Source organism: Cnephaeus nilssonii (genome assembly GCF_951640355.1).
Source record: "Cnephaeus nilssonii genome assembly, chromosome: 14".
Lineage (NCBI taxonomy): Eukaryota > Metazoa > Chordata > Mammalia > Chiroptera > Vespertilionidae > Cnephaeus > Cnephaeus nilssonii.
The window spans coordinates 18,640,990-18,658,634 of NC_137085.1; the positions used below are offsets into that span (position 1 = coordinate 18,640,990).

The window sequence follows — 17,645 nt, forward strand, 5'->3', positions numbered from 1 at the left end:
CATCTGGTTTCTCAGGAAACTGTTCCTCCCTGCTTTTATTATTGTAGTGGTATTTAAATGTAGGTTTTGCAGAACTATTCATTGCCAGTGGTCTGTTAAATTTGTACAGTGCATTCCATTTTCTGGCCACACAATCAGAGAATTGTCATAAGATAGGCCCATGAACAACTGGAACCGAGCTTATATGGATCTTGCTCAAATTCTTCAAAAGATTGAAAAATTATAAGAAAGAAAAGATAATGATATAACAGTTGGTTGCAATTGGAAAGTTGTTTTTGAAAACCAGTTGTTCTTCATGTGCGAGTATTAATTTTGCAATTTGTTAAGGAAAAAAAAGTAGTATAAGATTTAAACAAATATGTAGAAAACTGGTGGGTCATTACATTTGAGGAAGTAGGTAATTTTGGGGAATGTCCTGGTGTTAACTGCAAAATTGAGAGAGGTGCTGTAGCAGTTGTTCTCACTCCACATTACACGTTAGAATTACCTGAGAAACTTTTTAAAAATACATTAATATCCAGGTACTTGCAGAAATTACTGATTCCAGGTCTGGGACAAGAAATGTAAAAGATTCGCTTAGAAAATCTTGTAACATGAGACAGGAGAGAACCTACCAAAGGTATTTTTGTATTTTTAACAAGGGACTTGGCCCGGCCACGGTAGCTCAGTTTACAGAAACTGAGGAGCCAACTGAACAAGGCTCCCACAGACCAAAAAAGAGGCCATTTTGGCATCAATAGGGTAGTAACTTCAATGGACTGAAACACATCAAATGTGTCGTGACTAATACTAGACCTATGATGATGCTAAAAAATGTCTTGGTAATGAACAAACTCATTATTTTGAAAACACACAACAAAAAGGGAAGAATGTTTTTCCATACTACCCAGACTGCTAGATAATCCAATAGTAGATGAAGGGGAAGTTCTCCTTTAGATAAGTATTCCAGGTAACAAATTATAGAATATAAATCCAAGAATTTGCAACTCATGCCAATTAATGGGTTTAGGCCATCATCATCAAAGCTGTTCATATCAGGAAAAAAAATAGAGGCAACCAGACATTATGTGCCTCCTGATGGATAGACATGCCATTCATTATGTTTCTTAAGGTGTGGTCCAAGAGCCACTTACTTGAGAATCACCTGGGGAGTTATAAAAGGAGTGGATACTCATAGGCCAAGACCTTCTAAACCAAATAGGACCTGGGGATTTGTATTTTTTTTAATATATATATATATTTTTTTTTTATTTCAGAGAGGAAGAAAGAGAAACATCAATGATGAGAGAGAATCATTGATTGGCTATTCCTGCACACTCCACAACCTGGGTATCAAACTGTAACCTCCTGGATCCTAGGTCGACCCTCAACCACTGAGCCATGCTAGCCAAGCGGGATTTGTATTTTTAACAAGTAACCTGTATACCAAAGGCCAGTAGAAGGGAAAGTGTTTAAGAATAGGGACTTGGCCCAGCCTCGGTGGCTCAATGGTTGAGCGTCGACCTATGAACCAGGAAGTCATGGTTTGATTCCTGGTCAGGGCATGTGCCCGAGTTGTGGGCTCAATCCCCAGTGGGGGGTGTGCAGGAGGCAGCCCGCCAATGATTCTCTGTCATCATTGATGTTTCCGTCTTTCTCTCCCTCTGCCTTCCTCTCTGAAATCAATTAAAAAAAAAAAAAATAGGGACTTGATCCTGGAAGACCTCTGTTACTGGTCTTCACTTTTGCTGGATGAAAATTCTGGGAACCACCCGAACCACCTGAGCCTCTATTTCATCATGTCTGTGCTAGAAATGCAATAACCACTTTTGCAAAGTTACTGCAAGAGCTGGAGATAAAAGAAATAAAGTGGTGAGCATGGCCCTTTGTGCATTGTCTGAGTTCATTATAAGGTACTTATTATTACTTTCTGTATTTGTGTTATTACCAAAATCAGACAAAGCAATTGGGACAACTGATGTTAAATTATTTGACTATGTAAATAAGATGTCATTTATATGTAAGGTACTCTTTGGAGCTATCTAAACCTCAAACATTTTATTATGCATCCAATCTTATTGAAATAAAAATTACTGTAGGCAACTGGAGAATAAATGAAAATACAAAACTCAAAAATGGGGTGGTCATGTTATAAAACCATTGCTAGTGAGCAATAAAGTGGTTGCTTTGATTCTAAAACTTAATATAATTAACCTAATTGTTGATTAAGCAGGTACATTAAAAATAATAATTTAATGCTAATCTAGATCTAAAATTCCAGCTCCATTCATCAAAGCAAGATATGAACAGAAACAGAGAAAAAGAAAGAAGGAACAGTATCATAAAATTTACAGCTTATTGAGGAGGGAGTCAACAGATGGTGTTGGATTTTTTACATCAATAGTTACAGAAAATATATTTGAGTTTTTACTGGCATAAAAATCATCATAGTCAAAACAGAATATTATCATTCAAATCATTAGAGGAAAGAGAACAAGGAAAATATTACTGAGAAAAATACTAAGCTATTAATTAAAATTAACTACTTGAGTATAGTCTACTCTGAAGAGCCCACATCATTGGGGAGTTAGCTGGATTTTAAGGCTTGGCATATACTTCCTCAAAATTAATTTAAAAAAATAATTCACAAGCTAAAATAGTATATTTTCCTGTGCATACGTAAGTACATTAGCCTAGAAAAAGTATAGCAAATATTAATGGTGTTTATCTCTGGATGAAGAATCCTGGAAACCCTTCTATTTTTCTTTTATGTTCCAAACTTTCTATAATGAACACGTATTGGTTTTTCAATAAGAAGAAAATAATGAATACATCATTTAGGGAACATTTCATTTTATAGAATGAATTATTTTCTTGGAAAATCAGGACAGTGTCATTCCATCAAAGTCAATGGAATTTTAACAGGTAAAGATTTGTCAGTAATTAATCTGAAAGCTTAGAGAAAATATTTTGAATAGATGAATAAGGGTGAAAGACATCAGTGAATCCAAATAAAAACCAAAGTAGAGGTGAGAGGTTCTTTTCAGACATCTTGCTAATTTAGGACACAATTTTAAGACAATGAGATGCCCAAAGGACTATGAGCAATGAAAAAGCATGTGACAGAATTCATATGCTGAAGTTCATATATTTGACTTGGAGTCAAACCCTTTAATACATTACTTAGAACCTGACCTTTTTTTTAACTCTTAATGTTACAGAATTTTATTTACTTTATCTTGTTTATTATTCCAGAGATTAGGAATTTAAAGCATGAAAAGAGTTATCATTAGGAACATTGATGATTACCATCCTATATAATAAAAGGCTAATATGCAAATTGAGCAAACGGTGGAAAGACCAGTCGCTATGACGTGCACTGACCACCAGGGGGCAGATGCTCAATGCAGGAGCTCATGGCTGGTGAGCGCAGCTGTGGTAGCGGGAGCCTCTCCTACCTCCATAGCAGTGCTAAGGATGTCTGACTGATAGCTTAGGCCCGCTCCTCAAGGGGAGCGGGCCTAAGCCATCAGTCGGACATCCCCCGAGGGCTCCCAGACTGTGAAAGGGCACAGGCCAGGCTGAGGGACGACCCTGCTGAGTGCACGACTTTTGTGCACTGGACCTCTAATAAAAGATAAACAAGAAAGACTAAGCAAAGACTAATAAAAATTGTAACAGAAATCAAAGAATAGTGATATATAAGCCTATAATAGCTATAGGGGCCAAACAATTTTTATAACCCCCTAAGGGTAATGGGATATTGAAAAATATACAAAAAGTATATTCAATATAATAATTATAAATAATTTCTCAAGTAAATTACATTCATTTTACTCTTATTTCACAAGGCAAGAAAGTAAATTTTGGGAAGCTTTTACCCAAAGTATTTAAAATTTTTTTATTTTTTTGTTAATTCTCACCCGAGGATATTTTTCCATTGATTTTTAGGGAGAGTGGAAGAGAGAGGGAAAGACAGAGAGAAATATCAACGTGAGAGAAATATATCGATTGGTTGCCTCCTGCACGAGCCTTGACCAAGGCCTGGGCTGGGGAGGAGCCTGAAACCAAGGTACATGCCCTTGACTGGAATTGAACCCGGACTCTTTAGTCTGCAGGCCAATGCTCTATCCACTGAGCAAACCAGCTAAGGTGAAAATATTTAAAATTTTAAATGCTTGTGCCCTTATTAGGGTAAATTTATCTGGGATAAATTATATTGTTGAAAAATTCAATCCTCATACCAATAAGATATCTTGGCATGTGTCATGTTGAAAGATACAAAAAAAAAAACAACAACACAATTTCATTCTTTGTTGTACCACTCAGGTATTTTCAAAATAATTTTAAAATATACTAAGCAAATATACCTCTTTGACACTTCAAACACATTCTTCAGTCTTTACTATTGGTTATAACTAGTCATTTAAATAGAAAGTGAAACAAAGCTTACACCTTAATTACACTTGTCAGCCAGGATATGAATCTTGAAGTAATTTGATGAAAACATTTTTACAAATCTAAATCTACCTCTTAAGCTATGTCTACTTAATGAATTTATTTAGCATTCCATTGCTGAGATATTCGAGTTCACAGCTATGATTACTTTGCATTCCCTTATTATTTTTCCATTGTACAGTTATGACCATGTCGATGACTTTTTTTCATTGATTCACAGGGGAACGTTGAACGTTTCTGTCAGGAGAACAGACAGTGGAGTGGCAGGGTAGCAACGTGCAAAAGTAAGTCAAATGGCCCTTAGCGTCCCAAAAATGATACTGGGGATACGGAATAGCAATGAGACAACAGTGTCTTTACAAAGCAGTTTTGTAATTTAAAAAATTGACTTTGGACTTTTGCTGAAGGACATCAAATCAATAAAAGGGTCAAAAACTATAGTTGAGATCATTGATTATGTTGGAATAGAGCACAAGATGACTGACTCTGTAATAGTTAATGATTGAATTTATTTGCATTTTGTGTTTTTCCCCCAGATAATTATAAATTAGAAAACTTAGATCTGTTGGTGTTTGGTGACAGTACTGACCAATACTGACATCTTCCTAAAGTGATGTTGGCACATATGTTAAATAATTAAATATTCACATTTTTCATGGAATTTTACATTAACTCATTTTATGGGAAGAGTCAAGTGTATTTAGCAACAGAGACCCATATGATTCCTCTGTCAAACGGCAGTGTGTTTATATACAATAATTACAAATCAATCAATGTGAAAAGCTTTTAAATATTTTTTCCTCTTAACAAGCCTGGTGGAGTCATCAAACTTTCACACTGGAAGGGGCCTCTTAACCAATCTAGTCTAAGCAACCTTCCAGGTGATCTAGCTTAACTAGGCCGAACTACATCAATGTGAGTAAGATTTATTCATCTTGCTCAACGAGTACATGGGGCCGGGAGAGGTGAAGTGACCTGCCCAGTGTCATAAATTAATTTGGTGGCAGAGCTGTGACTGGAACTTGAGGTACTTGAATCTTTGTTCACTGTCGTTTCAAACATATCTTCTGAGGTAAATTAATCAATTGATTTCATGTATATAGAAATCTTAAGTCTTTTAAGAAATATTATATGGCTGAAACTCAATAGAGGATATATGATATTTTTGTTCTCAAAAAGTTATATAAGTATTATGTAGAAAAATATTTAAAAAAAATATTGAGTAACATCTAAAGTCACAGAAAGGCATTATTGGGCATTCCTGATAATGGCATTTTTGTCTCAGCTGTTTATGATCAGAAAGTGTGTGCATGCATAGGGGAGGGGAATAGGGAGTGAAATGGAAATGGGTATGCCTGAGTAGGAAATGTGAAGAAGTTGTTTCAGTTTGCAGCAGGTTTAAGTCAAACTACAATGACAATGGTTAGTCTAGTTTCTCTCTCTGAAATGCAAGATAATGATAAAAAGCTCTACTTGAATCCTATTATTTTCTGTATTTTTCTTTTTCCCCTCTTTCTAACTCTTAAATAAGATTATACAAGCTATTTGCAAAATAAATGGCAGAAATAAGCAAAAAGAAAATAATAGTTTTAATCCCACCACTCATGCTGGGGCTGACCAGCAGACCCTGAGCGACGGATGACACAGGGTTCTGTGAAAGAGAGGGCTAAGGGACTGCCTGGCTAGCGAAACCAGACAGCCCCTTTCACCTGTCTGCTTAGGCTTTTATTGTAACAACAGCTTGAACTAAAATTAAGTATTAGTTACTATCAGTAGGGTAATCATCCTTGAGAAGACACATGCAGTGTCCTTTAGGCAAAGATGTCTAAAGACTAAGCATAAAGATTCCAGTAAACACCCAGGGACTCAGACTTGTTTGGAAAAGTCAAGGCAGGGGTGGTTGTCTTCAGCCAACTCCCCCTGGAGGTCCTGACCTTTTGCAGTTTCCTCCTTGCAGATTTTCCAACCAAGTCCCTTGCTTCCCCATACCTTCAAGTTTAAAAACTATTGCTATTTTGATATACTGTATTTGCGCTTTTTTCCTAGGCATATAAAAAACACGAATAGTTTTTGGAGGAAATAGTGCTCATATGGAGCATCCCAATTTGAAAGATCCTCATATAATATTTATTAAATTATTAAATAGATTGATATCTGTATCCATCAGATTTCAGGGAAGCCTGTTCAAGTCCATAGGATACCCTAGACGGTGCTCTTCAAAGAGTGGCCCAACAGCATCAATAGTACCTGGGATCTTGCTAGAAATGCAGACTCTTGGGCCACACCCCAATCCCACTGAATTAAAATTAGCATTTGAATGAGATCCCTAGGTGATTCCTGTGCACATTGCAATTTGAGAAGTAGTACCTTGGACCTGTGGTTATTAGCCTTCCGCACATTGAAATATTCTGGGAACTTTGGAGAATTCTTTCCCCAGTCTGCACCCTGTACCATTTAGGTCAGAGTCTCAGAGGGTAGGATCCAATATCAATATGTTTTTGAAGCTCCCTAGTGATTCCAGGGTACTTCCCTAGTTCAAGTTCATGGTCTAAGTACTCACCAGGCTGAAAGAAGCCCAAAGAAGTCAGTTAGCATCTATATAATCCAGTGGCTCTTAATTCTGAGTCAGCATTAGAATCGTTTGGGGAACTTTTAAAAAAATATCAAAAGCAAGACCACAGCAGAGATTCTGATTCATTTGGTCTGGGACAGGCCTCTCGGCATAAAGCTTCCCCAGGACCCCTGTGTGCAGCCCAAGTTGAGACTCACTGGTCTAGACCACTTCCTCTACCTTCACCAAGATCATCAGATTAAGACTCAAACCCATTTCTTAAGACTCAGAAAGAATAATCCTGCTATCCTACTAGCACATTCCTGCTAATAACATTTCTCAAATGTGCCAAGCCATGCTTTGTAACTGCACTAAAACTAACCATCAGTTTATGGAGTCTATATCCTTAGAAGCCATATAAAATGCTCCTTATCTGAATTTTTGGTCAGGCTCATGATTTCTTGTGATTTACACTTTCCTATTATATTTTACCTTCTAATAATTTTTATCTTTTATCTCTCTTTAGAAGTAGTATGACCTTGGTCAAATTATTTCACCTCTCTGAGCCTCACTTTTCTTCAATTGAGATAATCTCAGAGTTGTAACTAAGGATGTAAATGTAGCCAACAAACAAAAAGGACACCCAGTTACTTTTAAACTTCAGATTTAAAATGCTTTTTAATATATGTCCCATGAAATATTTGAGGCATACTTATTCTAAAACTTTATTTGTTGTTTATCTGATATTCAAATTTAACTGACAGTCTGTATTTTATTTCTTGTTGTAAGAAATAAATTTGATAATGTCTGGAAAGTTCTTGGCCATGGCAACAACTTAATAAATGAGAATTCCTTTGCTCATCCATACCCCCAGCATTATACATAACTACAGCTAGAGTCAATTGGGCAAAATAACAATCTTTAATTGCCTGCATGTATTAATATAAAGCTTATGCATGCTGGGTATTTGCTTCTTCAATGCCCCTGTCATTGTGCCTCACACATGAGTAGGCTATAATATTTTATATGGTGAATTGGGTACCTTTAGCAATTATAGCAGAAGAAGGAAAGAGAATTGGGAGAAGGATTTGATCTGAAGCTTTTCTTTTTTTCTTTTCAGAGATCAGTTGTGAAGCTCCACTTGGGTTTCTGAACGGGAAAGCTGAGGTGGAAAATGCCACCATTGGCCCCAGCGTGGTGTATTCCTGCAACAGAGGCTACAGTCTGGAAGGGTCGCCCGAGGCCTATTGCACTGAAAATGGAACCTGGAGCCACCCAGTTCCTCACTGCAAACGTGTGTGTTGACTTATGCTCAGAAAGGTTTTAATCAGATTCGGTTTCACGATGAGTTCCCCAAATGTCTAAATTACAGCGGGACTCACTGATAAGAGAGATTGGCCCAGAGAAAGCAAACTGTGCATTCCCAAGCCACATACTCTGCTGTGTTCTTAAAAACCTGCTTGTGATTTCTAAAATATCTCCTCTGCAAAGCAGCTTTTATCAGATTCTTTGACTGGTTACAGGTTTAAGGCACTAAGAGAAAAATGCAACTTAATGAAAAAGATTTGACATAAATGTATGTATAATGAATTTGGTTGAGGATGTGAAAGGGGTGAAGAAAGAATATCTGCTAAATGTGGAATATGAATAAAGTATATATAAACATAGTACATAAAGATAATTAGTTATAACCACTGGAATGAAAACAATATTCATGAGCAAGGTATAAATTGAGAGAGCTCTAGTTACGTTTAAAGTGCTGTGATACAGTGACTGAGCCTTTAAGATTGATCTGGCATCTAACTCCTTCACAAAGACTTCCTTTGTGCCCACTTGGGGGGCGGGGGGAGAAGAAAGCACTGAAATTGCTTGAAATATGCGTTGATATGTGTGTCACACATTTGCAGTAAGAAATTGTTCCACTATCATTTCCCGTTTTTCCTGTAGACCTGGTAAAATGAATCAATTTTTGTCAATAAGCCTTGCAAACTCTACTGTTTCAGTTCTGATACCATTAATAGCAAGGTCTACAGTCATATTCATTCACTTCAATGTGTCTGATGACCCTCTGGCTCATCCTTCTGAAGGATGTTCAGTAAAAGGAAGTAGAGCGACCACGAGAAGCATTTACTCTATGCCTTAATATTCTTCAGACATTAAGAGAATGTGTGATGCACTCCTTGCTTTCTAGCATGCCTTTGCTTCCCCAGGGCTGGTCAAAACCAGTCTAAAAAATGTTGTGGGCCATAATCAATCCCCAGAAATTTGCATTTTTCATGTGCCCTCTTAGAGGTGTAGGACCATGTATTCGTGGTTGAATACTTGATGCTTTCAGATCTTATCTAAATAATTTCTTCTCCCAAATAATTTCATGGGAATGCCAAACGAGTCTGTGTCTACTGTTTGAAGCTCTATATTTTTAAGCCTCTTAGAGGGCTCATCCTTTGCCTTCAAAGAAATAAATTAAGAAAAGAGGGGAAATAGCAGTAAGCATTTTCTTTTCTTTTTAACAGCAAACCCATGCCCCGTCCCTTTTGTCATTCCTGAGAATGCTCTGCTCTCTGAAAAGGAGTTTTATGTGGACCAGAACGTGTCCATCAAGTGTAGAGAAGGCTTCCTGCTCCAGGGCCAGGGCGTCATTACCTGCAACCCCGACGAGACGTGGACACGGACAAGTGCCAAGTGTGAAAGTGAGTGGACAGGTGGAATCCAGTTAAATACAGTAGTGCAGGATGTTTTCTCATCTTTGAGATGAGTAACTTAATTGTAGATATTTAGGTCTCTGTCTTATCATGCATATCAGCTTCTTATTGATAGTTTTTAAAATTCTCATAAAAGGCCTTTGAATTCCAAACATTGAAAGAAAAGTTTCCAGAACTAGGCTAAAACCCACCTGACTAGGATTCACTACAGATTTTTGAAATGTGCTCTTCTAAGATGAAATCTTCTATTGTTAAATCTAAAACACAGTTTCTCTCCACATTGTCAGAGTTCCCAAACTATCCCTTAATCAGCTCTGAATGCTTTGCAATACAAACATTCCATCGTGGTTCTCAAGTTTGAGCCTGCATGAGAAGCACCTAGAAGGCTTCTTAAAAACATTGCTGCTCTCCTGCCCCTCAGCGGCCTAGAGTTTCTGATCTAGTAGGTCTGGGATGAGGCCTGAAATTTGCATTTCTAGCAAGTTCCTGGGTGGTACTGATGGTGATATTGCCGGTGCCCGAACCACAATTTGAGAATCTCTGGGCGTGCACCCCCTTGATATATAACAGGCCATCTGGCAGCATCTCCTGCTGCCATAATTCTTGACACTTTCTATACTTAAAACATCTCCCCTTCCCAACATCCTGCCCTCCAGCCTTCCTTGTACTCCAAGTTACTCCCTCTGTTGCAATCAATGAACTAATATTCATTGAGTCTAACCAGATGCAAAGGCACTGGGCTGCATGATATAAGAATCGATTATGCCTACAATGGCCTCCATCTTCAGGACACTTGCATCCCAGTTAATGAGATAAGAAATGTGTATATGAGGGCCGCGGGGAATCTGGAATCAGATAAGAGCTTGATTTGAATTCTATCCTCAAAACTTTCTAACTCTAAATTTATGCTAGTACCCTAACTTCCCTGAATGTTAAGGCTCTTATGTTAAGTGAATAAATAGCACCAATACCGATCTTATATATTAGTTTTGAAGGATCAGTGAATTGGTATACATTAGCACTATCTCCTTATAGTAAGAGATACACCAATAGCTCAAGTCCTTGAATTTTCAACTGGCAGCCCAACTGCAGCATTAGCATGTTTACTTTACTCCAGGAAACTGTGTGTTACAGGCGGCCTCCTCCTGCCCACATACCCTCACATTGATCTTGGCTCCTTGAGACTTACCACTCAGGGCACTGAAAGAACTAGCAGGAGAGACCTGTGTTTGTTACTCATGCTCCTTCAGTGTATGCTCAATTGTTCCTCAATGTTCTTGAGAGGATCAGGGGTTGGCTTGGAGAGAAGGAGACCATTCCCACTATTGTTTGTTATCTTCAATCTCTCTTTTGTACTTTCTATTAGACTGGAAGTCTTTGGCTTAGAACGAAATATCTTGCCTGAAGAACCTGAGCAGCTACTTTCCTCATTCTTTTCACCTCCTCCTGTTACATATTCTTACAAATCAGGGATTAAAATTTAATGTGCATGAGAATCACCCAAACTATGTAAGATGCAGACTCCTGTCCTAGAAACCCCAGAAATTTGTATTTTTAATAAGGAGCCAAGATGATTCCCGTATAGGGGATCTGAAATCCATGCTTGATAACCACTTGTATAAACCACCCATCATCTCTCCATGATCGTGCAACATGATGCTCCCCAGCCTGGAAGCTCTTTCCCTCTGACCCACTTGAGCTTTGTAGCCTCATCCAAAAGCCACTCTCACTACAACTTACACCCTGACAATCCTAAGTGCAATTAGTTACATTCCACTCAGGAATCATAATTTATATTACATTACTATTTATATCCCATTTCACTAATTCAATTTAGTTACTCATTCTTTTTTCTACAGCACAGTACCCAGGGCTCTACTACAGCTCTTTCTCAGTTGTATTGCAGTATTCTTTGTCTGTCATTCCCATCCTGTCTGAGATAAGGGACAGCGTTATCATCATTTATTTTTTCCACTTTCTGATACACAGTAGGTATTAATACATATTTGTTATCCTACTGATTAAATTAATATTTGTGTCCATCTTGGAAGAAAAAGAAAATTTAAAAGGATGATATACATTGAACATCCCCTCTGAAAAGTTTTGAATGGTATCCTGACCACTAAGTGACCTTTTAATTTTTGTTGTTGTTAATCCTCACCTGAGGATATTTTTCCGTTGATTTTTAGAGAGAGTGGAAAGGAGGGGGAGAGACAGAGAGAAACATCAATGTGAGAGAGATGCATCGATTGGTTGCCTCCTGACCAGGACCAGGAATCAAGCCTGCAACCGAAGTACGTGCCCTTGACCGGAATTGGAGTCGGGATCTTTCAGTCAGCGAGCCGTCGCTCCATCCACTGAGCCAAACTGGCTAGGACACTAAGTCACCTTTTGGAAGCCAGTTCATGAAGATTCATTTAAGTTAAACTTATGCAAAATCTAACGCATTTCAAAAGTAGAGAAACCTCAAGGTATGTAAAATCAGTATCTATAGGCCAGAGACAACATTCATTTGCTCATTTTTCAAATATGTACAGAGCATCCATTGCATGCCTGGCACTGTTATAGGCACTAATAAAACAGCCTGATGGAATATGCAGTACTGCAGCCCTAGCCAGTTCGGCTCAGTGGATAGAGCTTCTTGCCTGTGGACTGAAGGGTCCTGGGTTTGATTCCGGTCAAGGTCACACTCCCGAGTTGTGAGCTCAATCCCCATTAGGGGGCGTGCAGGAGGCAGCTGATCAAAGATTCTCATCATTGATGTTTCTGTCTTTCCCTCCCACTTCCTCTCTGAAATCAATAAAAATCTATTTTAAAAAAGAATATGTAGTGCTGCTGTTAATGCTTTTTATTCTAAAATGGTGGACTGCAAGTAATCCTCGTGCTCCTTCTCTTCTAATTAGATAAGCAGCCTGCAATGAAGTTCTCTTGCAGCCACGTTTTAGGCAAATTAGCAGAGCTCCTTCTTGGTCTCGTGCAGACGTCTTGCCTTGAGTATAAAACAGCTCAGCTTCAACATTTGAATCAGAAGACGAAACTTTTCATCTTGCACATCTAATTTTGCTAGACAGCAGCAAATTATGCTTTTAGTTCCTAGTATCTCTTAGATATTTATAGGTGAAATGGTAGCCTTTATGTTTTGGGGTGTTTTTTTGTGTGTTTTTTTTGTTTGTTTTTTGCTCTTTCAATTAATTAAGTCTTAGAAATAAGACTGTGTTCTTCTCCATCCACCAGCTGGATTAGTAGCACAAGCCTCATTGTTGTTTTGTTTTCCTATAGAAATCTCATGCGGTCCACCAAGTCATGTACCAAATGCAATTGCTCGAGGCGTACATTATCAGTATGGGGACATGATCACCTACTCGTGTTACAGTGGCTACATGTTGGAAGGTTCCCTAAGGAGTGTTTGCCTAGAGAGTGGAAACTGGACATCACCTCCTATTTGCAGGGGTAAGGAAACATTTGGATGGTTATTTCTTAGTGAAACCATAGGGAAATATATATATGGAAGTCTGATATGGACCACAACTAGGCGAGGGCATTAAGTGACCTTTTGGAAGCCAGTTCATGAAGATTCATTTAAGTTAGAGTTATGTAAAATCTAACACATTCCAAAAGTAGAGAGCATGCTATTTTATTTTTTCTTGTCTTTAAATTTTAACATTTGTGTCATTTTATTTTTTTACTTTATTGGTTTGAGTTTTGAAAGCTTGCACACAGAACTCTAGCCCAGCACAGTGTCCCTTCCTGAGTTAATCATGGATCCTCAGGCACATCTTCTCCCCAAATCTCAGGAGTATTCTCAGCTGCTAAGAGAAGCTGTGTCATGTCTGGGTCCTGGGTGCACCTCTTGGCCCCTCAAGTGTTTTAGCACAGATACCGGTTCTACCCACCTATCCTAGGCAGGCCCCAAGTCCCATAGGAGATGGGACAGCCCACCTAATGGGCAGAGGATAAAACAAGAGGTACCAGGCGGCCTCAGGGAAGCAGAGCTCTCATCCCATCTGGCCATACTTGGGTGGTGGCCAGCACTCTGTGTTCACATGAGCACTTCTGTCTCTTTACTTGCTGTATGGAATTTTCAAACCCAAGGATGAATTTTGTGTGTGCTTTCCATAAAATCTTGGGGGAATAAAAGATTCTATGCTTGTAATTCTGCAAAATAGAAAGAGGGAGATAACGAAGCATTCAAGCACGTCCTTCTAAAACGTATACTTTTCTAATAATTTTATTTACAAATCATAATTGTTCCATTCATTCTAGAAACATTTACTGAAAGTCAGGAACTGTGCTAGTGAACAAGATACACATATCCAAGGAACTAAAACAATAATCAAATTGTTGGAGAGGTTGTCCACATGGCCTCATGGACAATGATCAGATTTGGATTTGGTATGAAAGCCAAAGTCTTTCATAACTTGTGGGGGCAGGGAGAATTGAAGTAGTCCATGATGAATGGCATGAGCCTCAAAAATGTCTAGGGTTATTACAGGAGAAAGCAGATTAATTTTCTGAAAGCAACAGCGAGATATGAGATCATCAGCACATGGGATGTAAGAGAAAGTGCAACCTTCTTTTAAGAGGGCTGCTGAGGAGGTGGCATCTGCAGGGAATAGTCCAGATTTTACTTAACATGAGAAGTCAAAATGAGGGTTGTGTGTTTGTTTGCTCTTGTTTCTTTCTTTTTCTTTCTTTCTTTTTTTTTTTTTTTTTTTTGTCTTAAGATACTATGAGGTGGTGGCAGCACCAAAGAGCTACTGGCCACCAAAGGCCACCTTTGGAAGGGCATTTGCAAGTCTTCTAAAGGGGCATTCCTTTATATAAGCCACCTGTCCCCCCTACCCTGAATCTCCAAATTACTAAAACCTTGATAGCCGTGTTGTGGCCCTTCTGAGCCCCTCAAGTTCATCCCCAACCAAATCTTGAGATTCAGTTTTGTTTCTCTTCCTTAAAGCTTAAGTCAAGGATATAGTATGCAATATACATGAGTAATCCTATTTTCTCACAGCCCTCCTTCCATAATTCCCTCGATTTATGACCATCTGCTTCTTTTACAGCCGTCTGTCGATTCCCATGTCAGAATGGAGGTATCTGCCAACGTCCAAATGCTTGCTCCTGTCCAGACGGCTGGATGGGGCGCCTCTGTGAAGAACGTGAGTCTTTCTTCAAACCTTACTTTGAGTCCGGATAATTTGCCTGGAAGCTGCCAACTCAGAGTTACTAGGAACTGGCTCTACTGGTGGCAGGAATTTATTTGCTTATCCTGCATCAGGCCAGACAGGGCAGCTAGAGCTGATCGGAATATGTGAATCACTTCCAGGAGATCTAGAATATTAGACCATGAAAATCTAGTTATCAACATCCATCAAAGTCATCTCCACATTCTCCTGGCACAAATTGCTAAGGATCATCTGGAAAGGAGCTAATCATCAGGGGTTTCCCAGACTTTGTCTTCCTTCATCTCTAGTCTTTTTATATATTCTACCACTCATTGCTACAGCTGTAAATTCATGGCATTGCCTAACATTGTACTTTGCAGCTCACCATTTACTCTTTTTCATTAAGGGCAGTTCTTCCCAATAAGGAAATAAGGAAAGTTGGCATTCCCATATCTACACAGTGGTTGGTAAATTAATATAGAATTTTTATTCTCATAGTAATACATTTCAATTGGAACTTCCAGAAGGCCGTGAATAAGTGGTTTTAAACATTTTTTAATGTCTAAGCCACATTTTGTTTTACTATCTTAAAAAATACATGTGAGGAAAAAATGATTTCATTTTTCGTTGGGAGTGGTATATGTAAATAACATTAAAAGTCATTAATGAGATGGTCATTGTCTACATCAGGTTTTTCTAAGGCCAGACATTTTATGAGATTCTAAGACTTTTTTTAAGTGTAACTATTTCAACTACTGTAGAAAGGAAAAATTTAGGCTATTAACAAATCACCAAAGCAAGTATTCTCACAATGATGAAGAAAGGAGAGAAATTACACTTTTTCTTCCTCTTCTCCCCAGTCATTCCTTCCCACTTAGGGCTTCCATACTTGACCTGCTGTAATGGCAAGAGTCCAAAGACTCAGGGAACATTTACCCTGGGGTGCCCTAGCAACAGGCCTTGCTTATCTCACTGAGCATGCACCTGCCCTCCTGGGTTAGAGCAGGATTTCCCAAGCTTTAATATGCACACAGATCACCTGGGAGATGTTGTTAAATGCAGATTCTGATTTAGTAGATCTGAGTTGGGACCTGAGATTCTGTATTTCCAGCCAATTCCTAGGTCATGCCAATGCTTTTGGTTTGAGAACCATGCTTGGAGTAGCAAACCAATAGACAATCTCACTCCTTTTAAACAGACTATACCTCTTTAAAGAGCTCAATAGGAGGAATGCTTACTGTGGAGGGTGTAGGAGAGGCCTGATTCAATCATCACCAGGCCTCGGCTCCAAGGATACAAAGAGCAAGTTTTCCCATCACTACTAATGTGTTGCCAACAGCCTGTAGGATAGCCTGTCTGACTCCCATTCTCACATTTAATTCAAGACAAGAAGAGTGCCTCGTGGCAGCCAAACCCTCTTAGAGCATTTTATGTAATTTGTAATGGAAATTTGAAACTGCAATAAATGGAGAACATTCTGCTTATTCTGTGAAGGGAAAGCAAAGCACTTAGCAGATATTGATTACAGTGGGTCTTCTCCAAAGGAGCGCATTTGGCATCAGTCATGACTGCAGGCTAAGGGGCCAGAGTTACTTTCCTAATTGTGTTTTCCCAGTGATACTGATTAATAAACACAACACATACGGGAAGTTCTCTCGTGGGTCATACAAGGTTTTGTTCTTCCTGGATAATGTTTTTTGAAGACGTGAACGTATCTTAGTGTGTGTATTTTCATCAAGTCCTTTTCGATCTCCTCTCTAGCAATATGTATTCTTCCCTGTCTGAATGGCGGTCGCTGTGTGGCCCCTTATCAGTGCGACTGCCCACCTGGCTGGACGGGGTCCCGCTGTCATACAGGTAGGCGTCCTATCATGGTTTGTTGTCTTGGTGACTTAGCTCCTTGAAGTCCTAGAGGACATTGATGAGTAGGACTCAGATTCTGAGGTGGCAGTGAAAGAAAGGGTATCAGGGTTTCTCAAGAATTCCTCAAATGGCCCCTCGAATGGTGAATCTGAATGCCTCAAAGGCACCTTTCAGAGTCATGTGCCAGAGAAGAGCAGCTAAGTTGACTGAGTTGTCAGGCTTCTTAGTGTCAGAGGTTCAGAAGAATATTTATTTTGAGTGCCAAGTTCAAAATGCTGGATCATGTCTAGTGAGTAGCAGAAGCCACTGAAGGGTTTTAAGTGGGAAAATCACGTAATCAGATTTTCTTCTAGAAAAATGCTTTTGGCAGCAATATGGAAAATGGCAGAAAGCATGACTTACAACAAGGAGACCAGTTAGGAAGTTATCAAAGCAGAATGGGCAAGTGATAATAAAGTCTGGAGAAATGACAACCCAAATAGATTTGAGAGAAGTTTGGGAGGTGAATCAACACTACTCAGTTACAGGTTTCATTGCGGGAGTAAAGGTCTGAGAAGAGTCAACGCTGATATTTCCAGTTTGGGTCCCTGATGGTGCCATTTACTGAGACAGAGACCCCAAGAGGAGCAGGTCTGAGGTTTAGATAGGAGTTAAGTATTGACTCACTTTGAGGGGCCTGTGGAACATACAAGGGAGAGGTCTGATAGGCAGGTGGCTGATTGCTCCCAGAAGATACATCTATACTGAAGAGAGAAATTTGTAGGTTATCATAGGAAAAAAATCATGGGGAAAAGAATAAGACTATGCAGACGACACATGGCATGAGAAGGTGGCTCAGAAGGGAACCATGGGAGCTCCCATGTTAAAGGGAAGGAGGAAGATGTTAAGCTTTTAGACAAGGAAGTGAACATAAGTGCTTAGTACAGTCAGGCA

At 39.0% G+C, this 17,645-nt stretch overlaps 1 protein-coding gene across 1 annotated transcript in view; it reads left to right on the forward strand.

Moving 5' to 3' along the window:
• SVEP1 (sushi, von Willebrand factor type A, EGF and pentraxin domain containing 1) overlaps nucleotides 1–17,645 on the forward strand; it is a 152,712-nt gene that overhangs the window by 129,077 nt on the left and 5,990 nt on the right. Inside the window, exons 41-46 of the mRNA XM_079789802.1 lie at nucleotides 4,658–4,721; nucleotides 8,109–8,282; nucleotides 9,502–9,678; nucleotides 12,970–13,140; nucleotides 14,748–14,843; nucleotides 16,611–16,706. Of these exons, the coding sequence (XP_079645928.1) occupies nucleotides 4,658–4,721; nucleotides 8,109–8,282; nucleotides 9,502–9,678; nucleotides 12,970–13,140; nucleotides 14,748–14,843; nucleotides 16,611–16,706 (778 nt within the window). The remainder of the gene's footprint in view (nucleotides 1–4,657; nucleotides 4,722–8,108; nucleotides 8,283–9,501; nucleotides 9,679–12,969; nucleotides 13,141–14,747; nucleotides 14,844–16,610; nucleotides 16,707–17,645) is intronic.